The sequence below is a fragment of the Cornus florida genome, unplaced genomic scaffold, assembly GCF_030987335.1.
Source record: "Cornus florida cultivar Cherokee Brave unplaced genomic scaffold, ASM3098733v1 CherokeeBrave_3.0.0_Hap2_Chr09, whole genome shotgun sequence".
NCBI lineage: Eukaryota > Viridiplantae > Streptophyta > Magnoliopsida > Cornales > Cornaceae > Cornus > Cornus florida.
The window spans coordinates 60,803,580-60,826,094 of NW_026775579.1; the positions used below are offsets into that span (position 1 = coordinate 60,803,580).

The 22,515-nt window shown below is 36.8% G+C and overlaps 2 protein-coding genes across 4 annotated transcripts; both read left to right on the forward strand.

Annotated features, from left to right (window-relative positions):
• Window positions 1-1,676: 1,676 nt before the first annotated feature.
• On the forward strand, window positions 1,677-12,957 carry LOC132274065 (sucrose transport protein SUC4). 3 transcript variants are annotated; one of them, XM_059775222.1, is made up of 6 exons: window positions 1,677-2,355; window positions 2,982-3,721; window positions 4,219-4,282; window positions 4,367-4,410; window positions 8,852-9,011; window positions 12,598-12,957. In XM_059775222.1, the coding sequence occupies exons 1-5, from the start codon at window positions 1,860-1,862 to the stop codon at window positions 9,008-9,010; spliced, it is 1,503 nt and encodes a 500-aa protein (XP_059631205.1). In that variant the 5' UTR covers window positions 1,677-1,859; the 3' UTR covers window position 9,011; window positions 12,598-12,957. The 3 variants fall into 3 exon arrangements, with proteins under 3 accessions (XP_059631205.1, XP_059631207.1, XP_059631206.1); XM_059775224.1 differs by having other exon boundaries at window positions 12,462-12,599; XM_059775223.1 differs by lacking the exon at window positions 12,598-12,957 and having other exon boundaries at window positions 8,852-9,166.
• Window positions 12,958-14,420: 1,463 nt separating this feature from the next.
• Window positions 14,421-17,382, forward strand: LOC132274066 (protein DETOXIFICATION 48-like). Its single transcript, XM_059775225.1, has 2 exons — window positions 14,421-15,129; window positions 15,295-17,382. Exons 1-2 carry the CDS (start codon window positions 15,070-15,072, stop codon window positions 16,816-16,818), a joined length of 1,584 nt encoding a protein of 527 aa, XP_059631208.1. The 5' UTR covers window positions 14,421-15,069; the 3' UTR covers window positions 16,819-17,382.
• Window positions 17,383-22,515: the final 5,133 nt, after the last annotated feature.

Here is a 22,515-nt window from a genome sequence, read left to right on the forward strand (position 1 = left end):
AAGTAATAGTTGGAAAGCAGAGTAGTCATTGAATTAGCCCACGTGATGTATTTGCTGTCACTCGATTGATTGAATGTTTTACCAGATAAAGAAAAAGCATTCATAATGTACCATGATAAATGTTGTAAATTGAAAGCCAGATATTTATGGGTGGGTCCCACACACAAAATATAATGGATTTTAGTAAATTCGTGTCTTAAATTCACTGTTCAAAATTTTAAGCTTCAATTTAGCATTATTTAAATTTTGTTTTAACCACACAATCTACTTTTTTGTTTATGTAAAGGTAGGATCCATATAACACCCAAATTAAAGTTGGCAACGTACTTGCGTATAACAAGATTTTGCAATTTTTTGTGATTTTATTGCAAGTATAAGATAAGTTTCCACAACCAGTAAAGAATATATATATATATATATATATATATATATGATCAACTTTTTTTTTCAGTAATTCAAATGAACTTGTCAACTCACTATTAATGAAATACATATACGGATATGGATACAAGACATTGGTATGATATGATATTAACATTCAGAGACGGAGTCGGAATTTCAATTAGGGGGGGTCAGGGCAGGAACAAGTGCTCCCTCTGAGCTCTGGTCTTGCATTAATATGATAAATCTCAAAAAATAGAACACGTGTATGAAATATATACATAAAATAATAATAATAATAATTTTATAAAAATAATTTTTTCCAATTTATTCATATAATCATAAATAAGATTACTAATATGGAGATTTTGTTATTTTTGTTTTGTTAAATTTTATGTATTTAAATTGCATCAAATTTGTAGTGTCTCTATAGTTCAGTGGGTTAGTGCATTCGGTGAATTTTGGATTGTCAAACTTCGACTCTTTCGTTTATTAATATTTTATGTATCCGAATCCATCCAACAACTGTTCAATAAGATCACGGTGCGTAGGAGAGATATTAGTGCTTCTTTGTAGCCAATGATGCTATACAATCTAAGTAGAGAAGGAGTCTAGTAAACATTTTATAATGCAAATTCAGACCGGTCCAGCAAAGAGTCTAGACCACATTTTCTTATTCGCATTAAATAAAATTAAAATTTTAATCTCATCCAATGCATCAAAGAAACGTTTTACCTCAGACTTTGGTGTCACATTGTGCTGTAATATGTATTTATATATATATATTTTAAAAAAAGTAACCTTAAAAAGATAATCAATGCAACCATTTGCCATCAAAAAGCTCCCATTAAAAAAGGAATCAATGTCTGTACTCTATTATGGTTGTCCAAGAATCATTGCACTTGGCTTTTATGTTTTAACCATCATCAAATTATTCAAACATTAGCACTCAAAAGACAACTACTTTAAAACAATGCCACGAAATAGACATTCGTGGGCTGTGTCTACGTTAACGCTTCCAAAAAAAAAAAAAAAAAATGACATTTGGACGTCTAAATCCGCGCCAACTCAGGGGCATTTTCGTCGTTACACACCGCCACGGCAACCTTTTCAGTTGCACAGGAGAACTAAAATATCCTATGCAAAACTCCCCTCAATTTTCCAAATAATTACAGCCTAACCCATTCCCCCAACCCCTATATCTTCGGCCTTTTTATCCCTCTCATACCAATACCCGTAATTTCATCCACTTATAAAGGGCATTTTATCCTCTTTATAAAACAACTCCATTTTTTTCAGCCCTCCACACCAAAGCTCACCGAAACTCCAACCCCCACCCCCCCTCTCTCTCAAAATTTCGTGTCTAGAGTGAGAAAGAATAAAGAAGGGAGAGAGAGTGTATACATACATATATATATATATAATATAGATACATATATATTATATATATATAGATAGAGAGAGAGAAGTGTGTTAAGATGGCGATTCCGGAAGCTGAGCGCCAACGAGTCAGGGCTCGAGCGGCGGTTCGGGAGCCGGTTCGAGGTAGGATTCCACGACGGCGGTTGCTGAGGGTGGCGTCGGTGGCGTGCGGGATACAATTCGGGTGGGCTTTGCAGCTCTCGCTTCTGACGCCGTACGTGCAAGAGCTGGGGATTCCACACGCTTGGGCCAGCGTGATATGGCTCTGCGGTCCGCTCTCCGGCTTCTTGGTCCAGCCGTTGGTCGGCCACATGAGCGACCGCTCCACCAGTCGATTCGGACGCCGGAGACCGTTCATCCTCGCCGGAGCAACTGCGATTATCATCGCCGTTCTCGTCATCGGCTTCTCGGCCGATATCGGATGGTTGTTCGGGGACAGAGGTGGGACTAAGAAGAGAGCTGTGGTTGCTTTTGTGATAGGGTTTTGGTTGCTCGATGTTGCTAACAACATGACTCAGGGACCTTGTAGAGCTTTGCTTGCCGATCTCACTGGTAAGCCTCTCCAATCCAAACATGCATATATCTATCTATCTATATATATATATATATTATATGGAGTTGAATTTGTATTGTTTTCGTTGAATTGTTGGTTTATTGAGGCGTAAATTTAAACCCTAATTTAATCTTTATGGTGGAGGATGTTCTTTCCTCTTTTACTACCGAAATCTGAATTACCAGCTTTGTGAGGGCATCTTTGCAATTATAGCTTTTTTATTTGTTTATGGTTAGTTTTTTAGATTGTGTGTCGCTGTTGCGTAATGCTCTGAGAACTTTTATTTAGTTGGATGGACAACTTTGCCCACTTGATTTAGTTCCATGGCAACTATGCCCCTTCAACTATAATCATGCCAAGGTTTTAGAAAGACTCCCTAGTCAATTTGATTTAGTATTGTTTGTTCTCTTCCTTATGCATTACTCTATTTAAAATTCCGCTTGTTAGATTTTGCATCTATTTTAGTCTTGTTTGTTCTCTTACTTATGTATTACTCTGTTCAAAATTCCGCTTATTAGATTATGCATCTGTTTTGGCTTTCGAGAAAACACCATTTCCACACATTTTACTCTGTTCAAAATTCCGCTTATTGATGTTCGGCTTCTGTTAATTTCTGTCATGTTAGGAAAGGATCACCGAAGGACTCGAGTGGCAAATGCTTATTTTTCGCTTTTTATGGCTGTTGGTAATGTTCTCGGCTTTGCCACTGGAGCATTCAGTAACTGGTACAAGATTTTCCCATTCACTGTCACTTCCTCATGCAATGTCAACTGTGCCAACCTCAAGTCTGCTTTCATTCTTGACATTGTTTTTATTGCAATCACTACATATGTGAGCATCTCTGCAGCCAACGAGTTGCCCCTAAATTCCAACAATGGATCTGCCCCTGAAGAAAGGTTGGAGCAGTCAAGCCATGCTGAAGAAGCTTTCCTCTGGGAATTGTTTGGAACTTTCAGATATCTCACAGGGCCAATCTGGGTAATCCTTCTTGTTACTTCCCTGACTTGGATTGGATGGTTTCCATTTCTTCTCTTTGATACTGATTGGATGGGTCGAGAAATTTATCGCGGCAAGCCAAATGAAGGGCAGAGTTATCATGTTGGAGTGAGAATGGGTTCGTTTGGTCTGATGTTGAATTCTTTAGTTCTTGGGATAACTTCAGTTCTGATGGAGAAGCTCTGTCGGAAGTTGGGAGCCGGTGTTGTGTGGGGAATTTCAAACATCCTTATGTCGTTCTGCTTTGTATCAATGCTCATACTTTCTTACATAGTGAGCAATATGGACTTTGAACCCGATGATCTACCTCCAAATGGTGTTGTAATTGCTGCGCTAATAGTTTTTGCAATTCTTGGCATTCCATTGGCGGTAAGTCACTGACTCACTGCATTATGCTTCTACAAGGAATAAAAAGATTTGTCGCACTTTCTAGTAATTTTCTAAAGGAATTAAAAGGAAAAACTGAAAAGATAATTGCCCTTTTTCATGGACTCTACCTCGCCAACATCTAATTGCCCTATTATGCTTACCTTCAGTTGATATCTCCCAGTTGATCCTAGCCATTAATATGAAATCTGCCTGGCAAAGTCACCTTCAAATATGTCATTACTCTCTCTCTCTCTCCCCAGTCAAGAAAAACGTGAACTTATAGCAAAAAAGAAAAAATAGTTCAAGATAACTGGAAGAATAGATTACCTACTATGGCTAGTCCATGATGTAGTGGGGCCTGACCTTATTACTCAAAACAGGGAGGTCAGAGTGAGGTCGGTAATTCAGACATCCAGATCTGAATATTTTTCTTTTGTGGCTTTGCAAGAAAACTCTGTTTAACTATTTTTTGCTTTATTTGAAACAATTTTTTGCAGATCACTTACAGTGTTCCATATGCCTTGATATCCACACGTATTGAGTCTTTGGGACTTGGCCAAGGTGGGTTATTATTGGAATGTTTTACTTTAAATAATTTTGGAGATTTGGGGCTTTGAGTGCTTATTAGATGGTTCAATCCTGCAGGGTTATCAATGGGTGTTTTGAACCTGGCGATTGTGGTCCCACAGGTATGATTCACTCCTTTTCTTTTGTGTTTGTTGATATTAACATTAGTTTATTTCTTAATCTTTTATAATTGCTAAAATGGCATTAAGTAATCTTCTTATGCAAGCACTTCCAACCAACGTTTAAAATCACCTCACAGATGCGGTCGTGGTTTAACGGATGCGGGGTGTAATACGCATTACACAATGGTATTGGAAACCTCGGTCATGAAATTTATTGGACCTTGCACACCATAGCCTAATCGTGTCATTTAACTCCAAAATCTAATAAATCTGGGTTGATCCACTGATCCAGGTAACGATCTTATATTTTTGAGGTTTGATTCATAGATATGATTTAGGACAAGTTTATAGGCGAGAGGGCTGTTTAAGGGAGAGGGGGAGAAAAATGGACAAAATTGGGTCTTGCTAACTTAAAAGGGTTGACTTGGCCATTTGAGCTGAGTCACCCCCAAGTCCCTTGTGATTTTCATTCTCAATGGTATACTTAGTCGTAGCAGGATTGAGTCTTACCCGAGTCAGTTACAACTCAGTCGAGTCGCCCCGTCTCGGCCGACAGTTTAAACCGTGCTTCTTACTCGTCAGACATTAGTGATGGTAATCTATGAAACCTTGTAAATTGTTCTCCACTTAGTAGTAAAAAACCCAAATGCCCACATGATGCCATCATGGCTATGCAAGCAATTTGCAGAAGCAGATAAGTTATCTCTATCACCAACTGTTTAGCTTGAGTAGTATTTTCTGCCACTCTCAGAGTGGGAGGTGCAAGGTTCATGTCTAAAATGGGATATGGTACGTGTTATATTTGACCAGGAAAAAAAAAAAAAAAAGGAATTTAATTGTATACATTAGCTTCTGTTGCCTTGACTTATATACTGGGGAAGGAGGAGAGGGGAGATTAATTTTCATTAGGGCTGAGAAATATGGAGTAGTCTCTAACTCAAAACATTCCCTGAATATACATATCTTCCATGGAGCTTTTGATTAAGCATTTTTAGCTTAGTTGAAATAAACCCTTGAACTGATTTATTTTATTCCTTCTTCGGTTACCAAGCAATGAATTAATTTTAATTTAGGGCATTTACATTGGAGTTCACCTAAGGGTAACTCCAATCCATTGGTCTACTTAAATGTATTTGGCTCAAGGTTGCATCTAATTCTCTAAAAAGAAATGCAGTTTCATTTCATAGAACCTCTCCTCCATTTAGAGGGCATTGCTATGAAAATGATGCACATATAAAAAGTGTTAGTTTGGCGGTTGAGCCATATCAATAGGCTTTTGCCCTGATCATCCTAGGAATATTATTTGATCATTGTTGTGAGTCTAGCAAACGATTATTTTACTAAGTGGGTAAAAAATAACCCATAAAGTTGATCTCATACTTAACATCACCAAATTTAACAAAGAAGACATTAACCATATATTTGATCTACTATAATGCATAATGATTATTATGAGGGATTAAGAGGATCAAATTCAACTTTTAAATTCAATCCTACTTTATGCTCAGACTGAGGTTCCTCACATGTTTATCAAATCAATCATTGAGAGGGTGGTCAAAGATAACTCAAGGGTTTGGCATGGTCTATTATGTTTGACATAATAGACATACCGACCTTTAAAGAGGATATGCAATGTACAATGTACATTTATTTTGACTTATAGTGGTGGTATTTTACCATGGAGATAATGTCAAAGTCATTATAGTTGCATTGCACAACAATATTTGTACTGTCTAATACACCCAAGCTAGGCTAATTGGAAGGGGAGGAACATCTTGGTCAAAGATAACTTGAGGGTTTGGCATCATCTATTATGACTGACATAATGGACATACCGATCTTTAAAGAGGATATGCACTGTACAATGTACATTTATTTTGACTTATGGTCGTGGTATTTTACCATGGAGATAATGGTAAATTCATCAAGAGTTGTTTTGCACAACAATATTGGTACTGTATACTCCCAAGATAATTGGAATGGGAGGACATGGATGTTCAGCTAGGAAGCATGGACACAGAGAAGGACGAAATATCCGTGTCACGCGTCGACACTCCAAAAACCGTTCTTTAGTTTTTTATTTTTTATTTAAAGAAATGAGCATGCAATTGACATGCTGTAGACGCACAACAGACATGCAGTGGACACTCTTCTCGTGCAAAAATGGTTCTTGGACATTGCTTAAAAGTGAAAGTGAGTCACATCACCAGTAGTAGGGCTGCAAGTTGGGTTGGCCCAACCCAGCCCAGCCCCAACCCAACCTCAACCCGAATCGGGTTGGGTTGGGCCAGCCTAAATTGTACCCAACATGGGTTGTGGTTAGAATTCGAACTAAATATTTTCGGACGGGTTGACTGGTTGAGTTTTTTTTTTTAATTTTTTTTTTTTTTTGGAAATATATATATATATATATATATATATATATATATATATGTATGTATGTATGTATATTATATATATTTGATTATATTATTATTAAAAATATATATATTTTTAGGGCAACTCATTTCAGCCTCCCCAATCGCCTCCATCTCTATTCTCGTTCTCAACTCAGAAATTGCCCCCTCTTTCTCTCTCTATGCAACTGCAAACTACAAAATCAACAAAAATCAGAAGTTCAAAACCCATATATTTCAGTTTATCTATCTGTATTTCTATTAGCTGTTCTCATCACTCAGAGCTCTTCCAATCGCATTGTGTATCCTCCTTACACTTCATTCTATGTGTTTACACACACACACACACACACACACACACACACACACACACACATATATATATATATATATATATATATATATATATAAACACATGTCTATGAGATCTGTAATCGCCCGATGATGGAAAATTTCACAAAAAGAATTTTTTTTATACAAATCCACAAAGACCCAGTAAATCATTTGAACATATATCCATGAATGCACAAAACCACTGGCCCTGACAATAAACTAATTGAAATAACTGCTAATCATGTGAGGAATGAAAAAACATGGAGCAATTTGGGAATACCATAATGAATCACAGATAAATTATACACATACATGTGTATATATATATATATAGAGAGAGAGAGAGAGGGGGGGGGGGGGGGATTTGGGGAACCTTCCAGCTGTGAGAGACTGAGTACTCGAGTTTGTGGACTATGTATCGGCACCATGTGGAGAGAGAAACCATCGCGAGTTATGAATCTATCATCGGCAGTGTGTGTAGAGAAGTGCATGGACGGCGGCAGAGAGAAAGAGAAAGAAGAGGGAGGAGAGAGAAAGGAAAAAAAAAAAAAAAAATTCGGGTTTTGGGCTGGGTTCGGGTTGAGCCTGAGCCCAACTCGAATATGTCTGGGTTTTGACAAAACCCAACCTGAATATAAACCCGATTTGTGAATATAAGCCCCAGTTTCAAAATTTCTGGGTTGGGCTGGGTTAGCCCACCCAAGTTGCAGCCCTAACCAGCAGCCACTTAATCATCATTCCATCCCATTTATAATAGGCAAAAATATATCAAGAGGACTTACCACATCCACCCAACACTTTATATTCCTGTAATATAACTTCTATCTTTAGCCTAGAGTAGTGTAATGTTGGCTAGGTAGCTTAGTTCCTAGCATAGTTTAGTTAATATATATCTTGCATACGCCCTGTTCAACTCCATGTACAACTGAATCTGCATCCTCTCCGACAATGTACTTGATGTACCTCAAGTGTGTGCATTCCATTGAATGAGAGTTCCGGATTATTTAATTGTACACGGTAATGCTTCATTTTTTTTGCAAACAAACAGTAATTTTCACTGTGATGTTGAAACTAAAACCATTCTTTTATAAAAAAAAAATCCTTTATTTTTTTGTGTTGACTGTGTGCATAAAGTTTCACTGTGAATGCATATCACTGAAATCCATCTGAACTATTTATGCACTATGCGAGAAGCATTGTTGTATAAATGTATAGGACCATAGTATTTAAGGCAAGCATGCATTGGTAACATGAATACTTTAATAAAAATGGAAATTATGATGTTAATGATGACGATGAGACAAAAGGTGGTCAACTGGTTACTATCAACTGCTGGTGGCCGAGTTTGACCTGAAATCATGCTAAATCAATTGTAGGACATTTTTTGTGTTATTTCTCTAAACAATGCATTTATGAGAAGCATGAAAACATATTGGCCTAAGTGGAGGAAAAAATCTTTATAGACTATTGGAATTTGTTGGAGCCTATGATGAATAAAAATTGAAAATATCTATCCTTTGCATTATGTTTAGCCATTGTTTTTTCTTAGTGCTCGTTATTAAACCTTTCTGCTATTCGTTTTAAATAAATGCGAGTGAGGAACTAAGTACACTAGCACACTTACAAATTAGAGGAAAGCTTTTGATAGCATGTATATCCACTATTCATGTTTTTAGCCATTTAGGTGATGAAGCTTTGCTGTTTGAGAACAGGTTGTGGTGTCTGTTGGAAGTGGACCATTGGATCAGCTTTTTGGTGGTGGTAACTCACCATCCTTAGCTGTGGCAGCAGTCGCAGCCTTTGCCAGTGGACTTGTAGCCATCTTGGCTATTCCTCGATCTAGGTCTGATAAGTCCGGGTCCCATCATTGAGGTACCAATTTGTATTTGTATTTGTTTATTAATTTTTTTGCATATCCATTTTCCGACACGGAGAGTAAAATGTCAACAAGTATCAAGAATATTGTAAATAGCTTTTCTTACTTTTATGGATTTCAATAAAGTCATTTCCTGCCAAATTTCTGTTCATATAGATCTTTTTTCCCCCCTCTTATAATTGAGACTATTGAAGTGCCTGGATAAAGTTTCCTCTTATATATTATTGGCTAAGCTAATGAAATTGTAGTTCAGATAAATTGCTTTCCATGTTGCAGATGACACTTTTGAGTTTCTAGACCAAGTAGAAGGGCTGCAGGCCTTTGTAATATTTTTTTATTCTTATTTTTTATTTTTCTTGTTTTTCAACTCACAAACAGTTTCTTTGAAACTTTTGTGACTTGTTAAATTATGTAGAGAGGAGTCTGAGGTTGTGAGAAGTAGTTTTTATTTGCTTAAACTATAATGCTGAGTGGTATGATACAATTTCCTATATTTACCCTTAATTTTATGATAAGGAGAGTATAAAACAAAATTTGAGTTCCTTGGCTCGTCGGGATATTATGTTAACAAAGTATGACTGTACTTCAAAATGGAGGTCTTACCAAGATGCCTTGTTGGCATTATATAGTAGTATCTAACGTAGTATAACAATAAATAATAAGGATAAATTGCAGAAAACACCCCCGTGGCTTATATATAGTGCATATAACACCCTGCCTGGTTTAAAAACACTCCTCCTAATGATTTGGTTCAAATAGGTCCTTTATGTTAACCTGCCGTTAACGGAGCTATACAATTACTAAAATGCCCATGGGATGACGTAAGGAAAAAAATTGAAACAACTATCAAAATGATGATGTGGTTCTCCCCTTCATCAGTCATTTGCAGTCTATGTTTCTCTCTCTCTCGATTAAAATCATTTGGATTCTCAAAGTTTCGATTTCGATTAAATGCACAAAGTATTTGGATTCGACTTGTCTGGAGAACCCCATTGTTATCCCTACCTCTTGATTTCCCGCTGGCGACGTTTTCATCAACTTCGCTGTCTCTCTCACCAGAGCTCCGTCCCCTCTGACTTATCATCTGCATCAAAAGCTTTACGCAACTTCATCGACACTTGATTCCCAAAGCGACGCACAGTGATAGGCCTAGCAAACAAAGGGCTAGCTTGAGGCCCCTTGGTTTTTGTCACTTCAGTCCTTAAGCTTTCTCTCTCTTTCGTTGAATACAACTGTTTGCTGTTAAGAATTTGCAGGACTATGCTTGGGCTAAATATGTCGTTGGCCGGCCGATCCAGACCAGGGTAGTGTCAAACGGAGGGGGGAGAGAGAGTTCTGTCTGAGAGAGATGGCCTTGTTGCTAGAGAGAGAGAGAGAGAGAGAGAGAGAGAGAGAGAGAGGATGATATGACTGGGTTTGGGTGAGTTGGTGGTAAAATTGGTGGAGGCATTAGGGATGAATTTTCTGGCCATGGTCCTAGGCCGTAGGCATATTTTGTCTCTGTAATTGGTTCTCTTGGCTGATCATGGAGCTCAGAGGACTAGAGGAGAGAAAAGAAATATGCAATGCACTGATGGTGTTTGGGGGGTATATATTCGGAGTGAAACAGAGATAGATGTAGAGAGAGAGAGACATAGCTTCAAGAGAGAGAAAGAGACACCTTAGAGAGGGAACGGTGCTTGCTGCTAGAGAGAGGAAGGGTTGAGACGATACGCGTATATATATGTGGTAGTGCCAGGGGAATTTTCGGAATAAAAAGTGGCACTTTTGTCTTAAAATAAATAGTCATTGCTCGTGATGGTCGCCTTACAAATTTTGCACAAAAGTTTCAAATGTGTAGCATTTATATACACAATTGGCACTACAGGGGCGTTATACGCACTGTATATATACACCACATGGGTGTTTCAATTTATCCCAAGTAATAATAACAATAATTCTTCAAGAATAATGATGACGATGAATATGTAACAGACTTGCAGGTATGGCTTTGTCACGCCTAAACTAGGACACTGATTGTTGACCTAGCTCCTGCCTAAACAATGGGAATTTGCAAAATCAAAATTTGGCATTTAGACAAAGCACCCCTAACCAACATGACTAAACAGTTTATTGTCTTCAAGCTTTTTGGATTTTCTATACAGCGATGGAGATGGACACAATGCTTAAAGAAGCAATTGTAGGAGAATAATCAACTGATTCAACTCATAAAACAACAAATTTTTTTTTTTTTTTTTTGCACAAAATGGCGACTCGATGATATACTGGCTGGGACAATGCTTTATGGATGAAGTTCTCTGGCATTTAGCGGAGAATTCCTTGATGAGGAATAAGGCCATATAATAATGTTGCTTTACGGCTATCCAACATCTTGAAGCCTTAGCCAGCGGATTCCAAGAGTACTCTCAAGGCTTCTTCACTAACCAAGATAAGTTGCTAGTGATTGGGAATTATTCCTCATGAAAATATCACCTTTTTTATACAATGTTGATTGCACAAGGGTAGTTCAATCATGATGCCCTGGAATCTTATGCAATTTGTGCATAATAGTGTATGGATCTTGGTGGCTAAGATGCTGTGTTTTTTTTCACTGAAACCTTGATGAAGACGTGCCTAATATGCTATGATTTTTATCTAGTTTTCCCTGTTTTAGTATTCCTTTTAATTTACTTGCACATTCATCCGAACCTTCAGAATGAATTCTATGTTTATTGCACTCCGTACCTAGGGAAGTCTCGCTTACTCACCTACTATGTCGGATTTAGCCTGTGTCAATAGTTTAATTAGGATGACATTTTGTCTTCCATTAATTTAAGATGATAGATTTACAAATTTTGCTCTTGGATGCATGATTCAATGTTGGTATATGTATGCCCATATATCGTTATACAGTCACTAAAGCCCCGTGTAGGAAACTTTTAGAGGAGAAAGTTGAGGAATAGAATCTGTGAATATATTCTTGTTTCTGGATAGTTTAACACCTTTTCCTATCTTTGCTGTTGTACTAAAAGAGAAATGAAAAATCCATATCCTGTTGAAAACTTGCTTGAACTGTTATGCCCATCATATTTATGATGTTTTAGACTGGTATAAATAAAAGAATAACTTGGAAACAATTTTCTGATGTATGGTACAAGTGAATCACATCCAATCTTCATCCAGGAACTTTTCTGTTTTATTACTGTAAAAATTGGTGTATTCCATCTCCCAAGTCATTATTGTAAACTCATGATGAGGTTTAAAATATTTTTTCTCCTCACTTCTTACCATGTAACATTGAATGAGAGTAATGAATTATTTAGTTGTACACAGTTTATATTCTCTCTCTCTCTCACTCACTCTCTCTCTCTATATATATATTGTTGCATATCACATAGCCTCAAGACTGTCAAACTTATTGAAATGGACACAGATGGTGCCTGATTTTGATGATACATGGTTTTCAGGAAAATAATATCTTATGCAGAGAGAAACTGAAAATCTGAAGTTGCTCAGACTGTATGAGTGAAATATATATATAGAAGCTCAGTGTTCTTTATTGTTTGAGAAGAGTGATGGTAGGGTTTGGTGTTAACTTTGCAGGCACGGAGGCTGAAGGCTCCTCACTTTGAGACACTCTCAACTCTGTCATGAGAGAAGGGATACAAATTAAATGGTTGGTATTGGAGCACGTAGTCGTCTTGCAGTGTTCCCTTTCCTCATTCTGTTGGTTCTCCATATATTTATCTTTTGTCACCCCATTAGCACCATTGGTCCCATACTTTCACACAGCACCATCAACCCCATATGCTCATCGAGATAACATTTTTTATTACTAGTAAAAAGTGGGGAAAAAAAATCCTCTATATGTATCCCTCTGGCAAGAAATTGTTAGATAGTTTTTGATCGTATGTCACTTGATGGTTCGGTTCAATCAAAATTCATTTTCAGGTTTCTTTGTAATACCTTTATTAGTCGAGGAGTATCTAAAATTTCTCCTAGCGAAAAATTATTAGATAGTCTTGGGTCACGAAGTACATGTCATCTTCTGTTCGTTCCTGAGGTAAAGGTTTTAGGGTTTCAAGTTGTGACATAATGGGCCTGGTGTCGAGGGTTTTGGCACTAAGGGTAGCTTTCAAACCCTAATAGAGGGACACGGAGTGGAGGGGTGTGGCACTTGAGGAGAATGTTGGTACCCGACTAGGAAAATGTGTTATCCCATTATTGGACTTTGAAGTCTCAAATCTTGTAATTGTTATAAACCAAACAGTTTAGTACCTGTTGGGACAACAGTAGGTGTGATGTGTGTTACCTAGTAGGTAACACTTGATCTGATTGCTTTAAACTAGGTTCTTAATGGACCACAAATCGTCTTATCCATCAGTGAATTTAGTTCTGTTACAATACTCGCCATGCCAGAACTCTCGCTCTCTCGTGTAACCTCAAGAGAGAGAGAGCCCAAAACAGATTTATACGCAAGTTGATTACGAGTCAAATCGAACAAGTTGTCAAGGCTCTGTTTGGCTGTTAATGGATTCAGTCAGCATAAGTCGTCCTCGGAGTGGGGTTTATTATCACATGGGTTGTGAGAATAATAGTAGATGTATGGTAATAGAAGATGCATAGCTGCCTTAGAACATGCCAACATTCCCATGACAATGCTTGGCTTCTTTGTCAAATAGATGTGCCAAAATGCCCCGTCATTTCACAAATCACAAGCAGTGAGAATTGCTTCTCAATCCCATTCCACTTGCCAATCCAAACACAACTAACCCATTCCTTTTCCCTTTCTTTGTAGGAATTAAAACCTACGGTGAAGGTTTAAAAGATTACGGCTTGTTCGGTTTGTAACTCTAAAAACAGTTTTTTATTTTCAGAAAACAAAAAATTGCATAGAGTTTCAGTTTTTTGAAAACTCAGTTATAAAACTGTCTGTTTTCAAATAACTGTCTTTTATTATTCAGTTTTTTAAAAGCTGTGAAAATAAAAAATTGTATAAGAAACTATTTTCTTTCAATTTTTTGAAAATTCAATTATAAAAATGTCTATTTTTAAAGAACTGTCTTTTTATTGTTCAGTTTTCTGAAAACTGTTTTTAGATAAAACATGCATGCCCTTATCCTCTGACAAAAAATCACAGATTTGAGCAAAAAGGTGAATTAATTTAGTTCCGCCATTACCAACATGCTAAAAAGGACTTACTGTTATCAACTGACCATGTTTCTGGACTAAAACACTATCATTTGGACACATATGGTCGTTAAAAGCAATCATACACACGAATCCTTTGACTATGAGATAATACCAAACCTGGCCTTGCTCTATTTCTTTTGGTACGCTACCCAATAAAAGAAGTTCCATAACTCATGACATATGTTCAAATTAGGAGAATCAAGGAAGTAGAGAGAGAGAGAGTAATAAGGCCCCTCCTTGGCCTCCAAAGGATCAGATCCTCTCTTTTTATAAATCCAGAGGGGATCTGGATTTTATGGAGTTGTTCTATAAATGATATGAAGTTTTTACGTATGGGATGGGATGGGAAGTTATTGCATTGAGACAGGATGCGGTACAAGATGAAATGACACAAGAGAGGATCCGGATTTCTCCTGTACTGGGGTGCAGTACAGTAGTGGATCTCAACTCTCCATGAAAACATGTATGGTTCCTCGCGTGATCTATTGTCTCGTTCATAATAAGCCAATAATATGTTCATATTATGTATGTTTCAATCACAACCCTTTATTATTGTACTATACGCCGTTGTAGTACAACAATGGATCTCAACTATTTAGCAAGACGTTCATAGTTCTTCACCTGCTATTGACACGTTCACCAACAGTAGGTTCCAATCATTTCATATAATGTGTTTATATATGACCCATCCCCTATGCCTGCCTCCCAATTCAAAGTCCCCCCAAAACAGACCAAACAGACAAGCACAAATAGGGTACCTTTTTTTTTTTCCCCGGCAACGTTATTATCTTTTAAAGAAAACTTTTTTGTGCTACAAAGCCATCCTCTCCATCCTCATTTGTCTCAACTTGGGAAACCTATTTCATAGACCCCAACAAATCCATGGATCTTCCAACTGATTTTGATGATCATGAACTCCATAGATGGCCAACTCCTGCTGAGGTAAAAACAAAACAACCATTTAGAAGGACATAAAAGAACATTTACTAATATAATTTATGCATGCACGATATATGTATATATATAGTCACTTCCTTAAGCAGTTTGTTAATTTTATCTTTAACAAACAATCATTTCTTGGATTTTTCTCTTGGTTCTTGCCTTTAGGCCCTTGAAGAAATCAAAGCAATTGGCAAGATCTCATGCCCAACAGCTATCACTGGTCTACTTCTATATTCAAGAGCCATGATCTCCATGCTTTTTCTTGGACATCTCGGCGAGCTTGAGATGGCCGGTGGCTCTCTGGCAATCGGTTTCGCGAACATCACTGGCTACTCTGTCATCTCTGGCTTGGCCATGGGCATGGAACCCATCTGTGGACAAGCCTATGGAGCTAAACAATGGAAGCTTCTTGGCCTTACTTTACAAAGAACCATGCTTCTACTTATCTCGGCCTCGATACCCATCTCCTTCATGTGGCTTAACATGAAATCGATCCTCTTATGGTGTGGACAAGATAAAGAAATCTCATCTATGGCTCATACTTTCATCGTTTTTGCCATTCCTGACCTCTTCTTTCTTTCACTTCTACACCCTCTTCGTATCTTTCTCCGAACACAGGGCGTTACATTGCCATTAACATACTCTTCAGCAATCTCTCTTCTCCTTCATGTGCCTCTTAATTTCCTTCTATTAGTCCATTTCAAGATGGGTATTGCAGGGGTGGCCATATCCATGGTTTGGACCAACCTCAACACTTTCCTTTTGTTGTGTTCATTCGTATACTTTACCGGCGTGTACAAGGCCTCGTGGGTGGCTCCGAGCATGGAATGCCTCCGGGGATGGGCCTCGTTGCTTGAGCTCGCTGTGCCAACTTGTGTCTCGGTTTGCCTCGAGTGGTGGTGGTATGAGCTCATGATAATGCTGTGTGGACTTCTTGCTAATCCAAAAGCAACCATTGCTTCAATGGGAATCCTTATTCAAACCACTTCTCTAGTTTACGTCTTCCCATCATCCCTAAGCCTTGGAGCCTCCACAAGAGTAGGGAACGAGCTAGGCGCAAACCGGCCGGTGAAAGCGCGCATTTCCATGATCGTGTCACTTGCTTGCTCGGTTGCTTTAGGCCTTGCAGCCATGTTGTTCACCACCTTAGTGAGGCACCAATGGGGCCGGCTTTTCACGAAGGACGCGGCGATTCTTGAGCTCACCGCGATAGCATTACCAATAGCCGGACTGTGTGAGCTAGGAAATTGCCCACAGACCACTGGTTGTGGGGTGCTAAGAGGAAGTGCAAGGCCTAAAATTGGAGCAAATATCAATTTAGGGTCATTTTACTTGGTGGGTATGCCGGTGGCTGTCTTCATGTGTTTTGTGGCTAAAACCGGGTTTGCCGGGCTGTGGCTAGGGTTGCTTGCAGCTCAGGCCTCTTGTGCTATGTTGATGCTCTATGTGCTATGCAAAACAGATTGGAAAGTTCAAGTGGAGAGAGCAAAAGAGCTCACGCAATCATCTTCTATCAGCACAATATTACCAATATCATCCTCCTCAAAGCAAGCTCTAGAGTGTATCAGTAATGAAGCTAACAAAATGGCTAATGATGTTGAGGTGGTTTTGTGCACTAATGAGGAGTTAAAGTCAGATTCACTTGAAAAGAACCCTCTCCTATCCACACACACATTGTGCGTTAATTAGGGTATCTTTCCATTCTCTTCCCCTCCCCTCCACCCTCTTGCAGGGATTCAGATCCTCTCCAGTTCTTCCCCGTTCTCACCTTTCTATGTTCATTATGTGCACTGTTAGATTAACATTGCAACATGTTACATCACAGATACAACGTCGTATCACTTAGGCAACACATCTACATCAAACATGTAACATCCATGTCACATATTATACCCGTGTTGCACAGATTCTACGATGTTGTAACATCATTTGATCGAAAATTCAGCCTTTTTACGTAGTTAATTCTAAATTGTTGGGTGTTGATTTAGACACACTGGATGACACCGAACCAAAAAATTGCACGGAAGTGGATTAGATGCAGAGTCCACGTGAAATTTGTTTGTTTTTTTGTTTTTTTTTTTTCACCTTTTTTTTTTTTGCCCTTTTCTTTTTAACGTGTATTAATGTATTTGTAGAATAAAAATTATCAAAGCATCAATTCTACATACTCCATGGCAGGGCCGGCGGAGCCAGAAATAATAGGTTGGAGGGGCCAAATTAATTTTATATAATTAAAATTACGATTAATATATATATATATATATATATATATATATATATATATATATATATATATATATATATTAAGAGCATGTCTATTATGAGAATTTTTATTTTATTTTATTTTATTTTATTTTTTCTTAGTTGGTATTCATATACATGTGTTTTTACTGAGACTTGAATTTTTAATCTCCCTTTAAAGAAAGGATTTGGTACCGTTTAACAACTGGTCCGTTGGTTATTACGAGAATTCTTACTTCTTCATTTTCCCCCCTTAATATTATAAGAAAACTTTCACTAGTTGCATTTTTGTAACTATTAGATTTATTTTATTATTATTATTATTTTCACGGCAAGAAATAGACACACCTCACACACACATTTTTTGTTGTTTATACTCGACTTGAACCCCTTCGCATTTTGTTGTTTATACTCAACTCGAACCCCTTCACACCTTTTTGAGAATGAAAATATTCTACCAGTAAATTAAATGCCAGTTAGTTGAAACTATTAAATTGAAAACCTAACGTTTACAACCTTATAGTAATCGTTAGCCTAAAAAAAAACCTTATAGGTAATGATTAAAGTGAGTAAGCTTAGTGAGTTAATAATAAAAGGCAAAAACTAAATAAAAGAAGATGCTGTCATATGATAAAAGAGGCCGCCATCAAGCACGGGACATCCCTTTTCTCTCTCTTGAATTCATTGTGTGTAGTGTGTGTCTATATATATATATATATATATATATTTGAATGCAACATTGATATTATGTTAAAGGTGACTATTTGTATTTATGTATTATAATCGTATCAGGATATTATATTATACAAGTAAATTCAAACCAACTCATTTAATAATCGTGTCAGGAACTTTTAACATTAACCTGACCTATTTATTAAACTAATTAACGTGTTAACCTTAATGACATGTTTATTAAAATAAAACAATTAATATTTAATCAAATAATAAATACTAAAAATTTTTTGTCACAATAAACCTAAATATTCAAAATAAGAAGAAAAAACATAAGGCGTAAAAGTTTATGTTGAAATAACTTAACTGTCTATTGTAATTAAGTTTAAACGGATAAAATATTACATATGTCATATTCACGATTATGACATGTCGAGTTAAACGGGTTAAAAGGGTATAAACGCCCTCAATCCTAATCTGATACGGTTAAGTAAACGGGTTAATCGTGTCAACATGTTTATGACCCGAACCAGCGTAAGATCAACCCAAACCCGCTTATCTCGTGCCGTGTTCGAGTCGTGTTGACAGTCGTGCTGTAATTTGCCACCCCTAATTATGTAGCAAGGACTATAACTGTAGTAGAATTATTTTTTCTTTCACTGAATTTGGATTTTTAAAAAAATACTAATAAAAATGTATTAATTATGAACTTTTGAAGAACACTGTACGTATGAACACTTCTAATTGTGCAAATGCTTTTTTTTTTAAATAACAAATAATATCTACACGGTGTGGATTCATACTTTCTAATTGTGTAAACACTTTTTAAGGAAAATTAGGAATAATACCTTCACGGGATGGATGGGTGGATCGTAACAAATGAGGATGATGGGTGTATACACGTTTTGATCTACACATTACCATCGGGACAGTACTTAGGTCCTCACTAGTGAAGATCTATAACATCCTCACCGCTAATGTTGACCGCTAATGTTGACCAATAATAAATGGACACGTCCTATTTTAATTACCAAATTATAAATGATAATCAAATCTGTTGATCAAATACCCTAATCCATTAGTTTTGATGATAACAAATCAATAATGAAGTGTTTTACTAATGGTTCAACTGAGTTTAAATGTAAGGAAATGAATGCCTTGTTATAGAAAGGATGGAAGGGACTTCAAGTTATCATATGGTCACCTAAAGCATCAAGAGGCTGCAAATGTTCTTTAATGTGTTCATAAGCATCTAAAGATTTCAAGAAGAAGGGTAGCTATGGAGAGGTGTGTCAGAGTAATGGATGGATCTAAGTAAAGCTTCATCTCACTATAAATGTATATACAGTGTTTTAAATGAAATTCAAAGGGTCAAAATATGTTCTTGACCATCTACAAAAGAAAAGGGCCTAAAATTCAAAGTTCAAGCAGCATACGTCGACTGGTTTGATACACACGTCGACCAGTATTTAGGTAGTGGTAAAAATCCAAGTTAAAGCTCATATACGTTGACCGGTTTAATACATATGTCGACCGGTATCTAGGGAGTGGCAAAAATCCAAGTTGAAGCTCATAAACGTCGACCGGTTTGATGCATAAGTCAACCGGTATCTAGGCAGTAGCAAATGTCAAAATGAAGCTCATTTTACGTTGATTGGTTTAAAGCATACATCAATCGATTCATGAAGAAAACGTCGACCAGTTTGTAGCATACGTCGACCGGTTTACAGCATACGTCGACCGGTTTATTCCACATGTTGACTGGTTTGGTCGCAGGTCTGCAGATTCAAATTTGTAACGGCTACAACTTCATTTAATGCTCCTAACTACCTTCAACAGCTCTATTGAACTCAAAATATCTACAAATACAGAAGGTTGGTCTACAAACAAAGTGCCTTATAAGTGAGAACATTCAAGAACATCATTCAAGAGCATTCAAAGAGCCTGAAATTCTGATATGAGTATTTACTTCTCATTTTTCTCTCTCATATCAGTTCAGAGACTAGAGCTTCATTTACTTCATCCACTTGCTCTAGTGTGAGAGTTATTCTTGTAATATCTTCTAGAGAAAGAGAGAGAGAAACAATATTGCAATCTTCATCTATATATCTCTACTATTTTGTAAGGGTTGGTGTGACCCAAAAGTAGAGCTTAGGAGAAAGGTGTTCTCTAAGCAAGGAAGAAAAGCAAAGTCTTGCTTCAATTGACGATTTGCTCTCCACCATTAAGGAGGAGCTTTAGTGATTTTGGAAAGTCTCAAGGGAGGACCTTGAGCCGAGGAGTAGGAGCTTCCAAACCTCGCTAAATCGCCGAGTCACTGTTTGCAATTCCCTATCTCTATCCTCTTTAATTGTGCTTATATTGCTTGAATATTTCATTTGTGTATTGCATTCTATTTAGTTGTGACTAACAAAATCACTATGTCTGATTTGATAAGTGAATATCTACTCATCATTTTTGATTTGGTAATTAAAGATCACATGTCAATTTATGCGCCAAAACTCACCTTCAAAAAATTATTATTATTATTATTATTATTATTGAGTAATGTTAGAAAAACCAATTGGTTTTTATAATGACTCCAATAATTAGAGTCCAATAAGGACAATTGTAAGTTTTAAAAATGTTAGGGCTGTGCTTGGTTTAAAATAATTAATAGAAACTCATAAAATAAAAAACTATTTTTAAAGAATTATAAAAGACATTTATTTGAAAACAAGTTTTTTTATAATTGAATTTTTTGAAAATAATAGAGTTTTGTAATTTTTTAACTTTGCCATCTAAAACCTGAAACCTATTTCTAGAATAACAAGTCTAGCAAATCCTTATACTCCGTATTATATATCTTAAATATTTATCTCAATTATTTAGTCGGTGACAAGTTTATTTTATTTTATTTAAAAAAAATTCCTTTTCATCGGCAACATTGACAATTACTAAGAAAGAATTGGGGAGGGGGGCCAGCTGCCGGAGCAGTCAGAGTGGTTAAGCTGTCGGGTTGTTTAGACATATATGGCAAACACTGCCAAAATACGAGGCCTCACCATTAATGTCTAAAATGGAAATCTCTGCCAAAATCACCCATTTTACATATATCTTAACACCTATTTCATCTTTTCCATTTCTTTCTTCACCAATGTCAATATTAATATTCTTTTCTTATAACAACCATATGTCTTGAAAAATGCTGACAGTTTCTCGGAAAATAATAAAATAAAAATAAAATAAAATAGCATTGCAAAAATGTAGTCATATAGAAATCAAAGGGTTTTTATTTTTTTTTTATTTTTTTATGAAGTAGAATTTTTGCAACTACTCGTTCTTTGGACTTGTACTTATCAGGTAAATTTTCGGCTATCTACCCTGATCTCAGGATAAAAAATTACATTTTAAATCAAAAATTTATAGAGCTAAAGGAGAATCGAACGAACACCCAAATATTACATACGGGCGTCTAGCACTTAGAGACTCCCCATACACCAACTCTACTACCGAAAAAAATTTTTGGAACTAACCATACTCGTTCATTTGGATAAATAATAATGGTTAAGAAAAAGCAAAAAGAAATATGAAGTGTTTTTTTTTGGGTAAGTAAGAAATATGAAGTTCGATAAGAGATATTCAAGATTTCCAAGGTACTATTGATTGGTTGCTTGTGATCAGAGATATTTTGTTATAATCTTTGATCCTTAGGGGTACGGAATTTGAATAATTCCTTGCACACGCCAAAATGGCAAGACTTGTTAGAGGTCTTGAAATTCATAGAAAGAATAGGAGAGGTCCCAGCCGATATTGAATATGTGTCGGTGTGGAATGCGACAATCACATTCACGTGGAGTTTGTTTGCACATTCTTTTCTCGGTGGTTTTATTCAAGCTAATAACCGCTCTACCAAGCCACGTGGTCATACCATATTCAAAGGTCAAAAAAAAACAAATTGGAATCAACCTAGTGTGGGTGTGTGTGTGTGTGAGAGAGAGAGAGAGTTTACAAAGAAAGTAGTGAAGAAGAATGAGCTAAACTGGGAGTAGAGAAGTATCTGTACTTGAAGGACGGTGGGGGGGCCCTGGCTTTAAGTGAAGAAACAAAATCCAGCTATTACTTCCTCTGTCGACTTCTCATAAGACAAAATGGGAGCAGGGCCTCTTCAAAGTTGTTTCAAATCCAAAACCCCACCACCTGAGCCTCTAATGCATCTATAAACGTTAAACAACCAACAAAAAAACACAATTTTTTTAGAGAAACAAACAAATTCAGATGGGTGATTCTCATTCCAATCAAAATATATCCCTGATATTCGTGGGTGGTTTTTTTTTTTGGATAAATTACACAAACTACCCATATGATTTGTTATAATTACAGAGACCTCTTTTATAATTTGTGAAATGAAAAAGACCTCTTCTAAAAATGAAACTAATTTACACAAATCTCCCCTTCTAGTGACGGACCGTCAAATGCAATAACGGACTTGTC

Coding starts and splice junctions, on each gene's coding strand:
- LOC132274065 (XM_059775222.1), top strand. CDS start 1,860: ATGGCGATTCCGGAAGCTGAGCGCCAACGAGTCAGGGCTCGAGCGGCG. Junction 2,356..2,981: donor TTTGCTTGCCGATCTCACTG/GTAAGCCTCTCC, acceptor CTGTCATGTTAG/GAAAGGATCACCGAAGGACT. Junction 4,283..4,366: donor GTCTTTGGGACTTGGCCAAG/GTGGGTTATTAT, acceptor TCAATCCTGCAG/GGTTATCAATGGGTGTTTTG.
- LOC132274066 (XM_059775225.1), top strand. CDS start 15,070: ATGGATCTTCCAACTGATTTTGATGATCATGAACTCCATAGATGGCCA. Junction 15,130..15,294: donor GATGGCCAACTCCTGCTGAG/GTAAAAACAAAA, acceptor TCTTGCCTTTAG/GCCCTTGAAGAAATCAAAGC.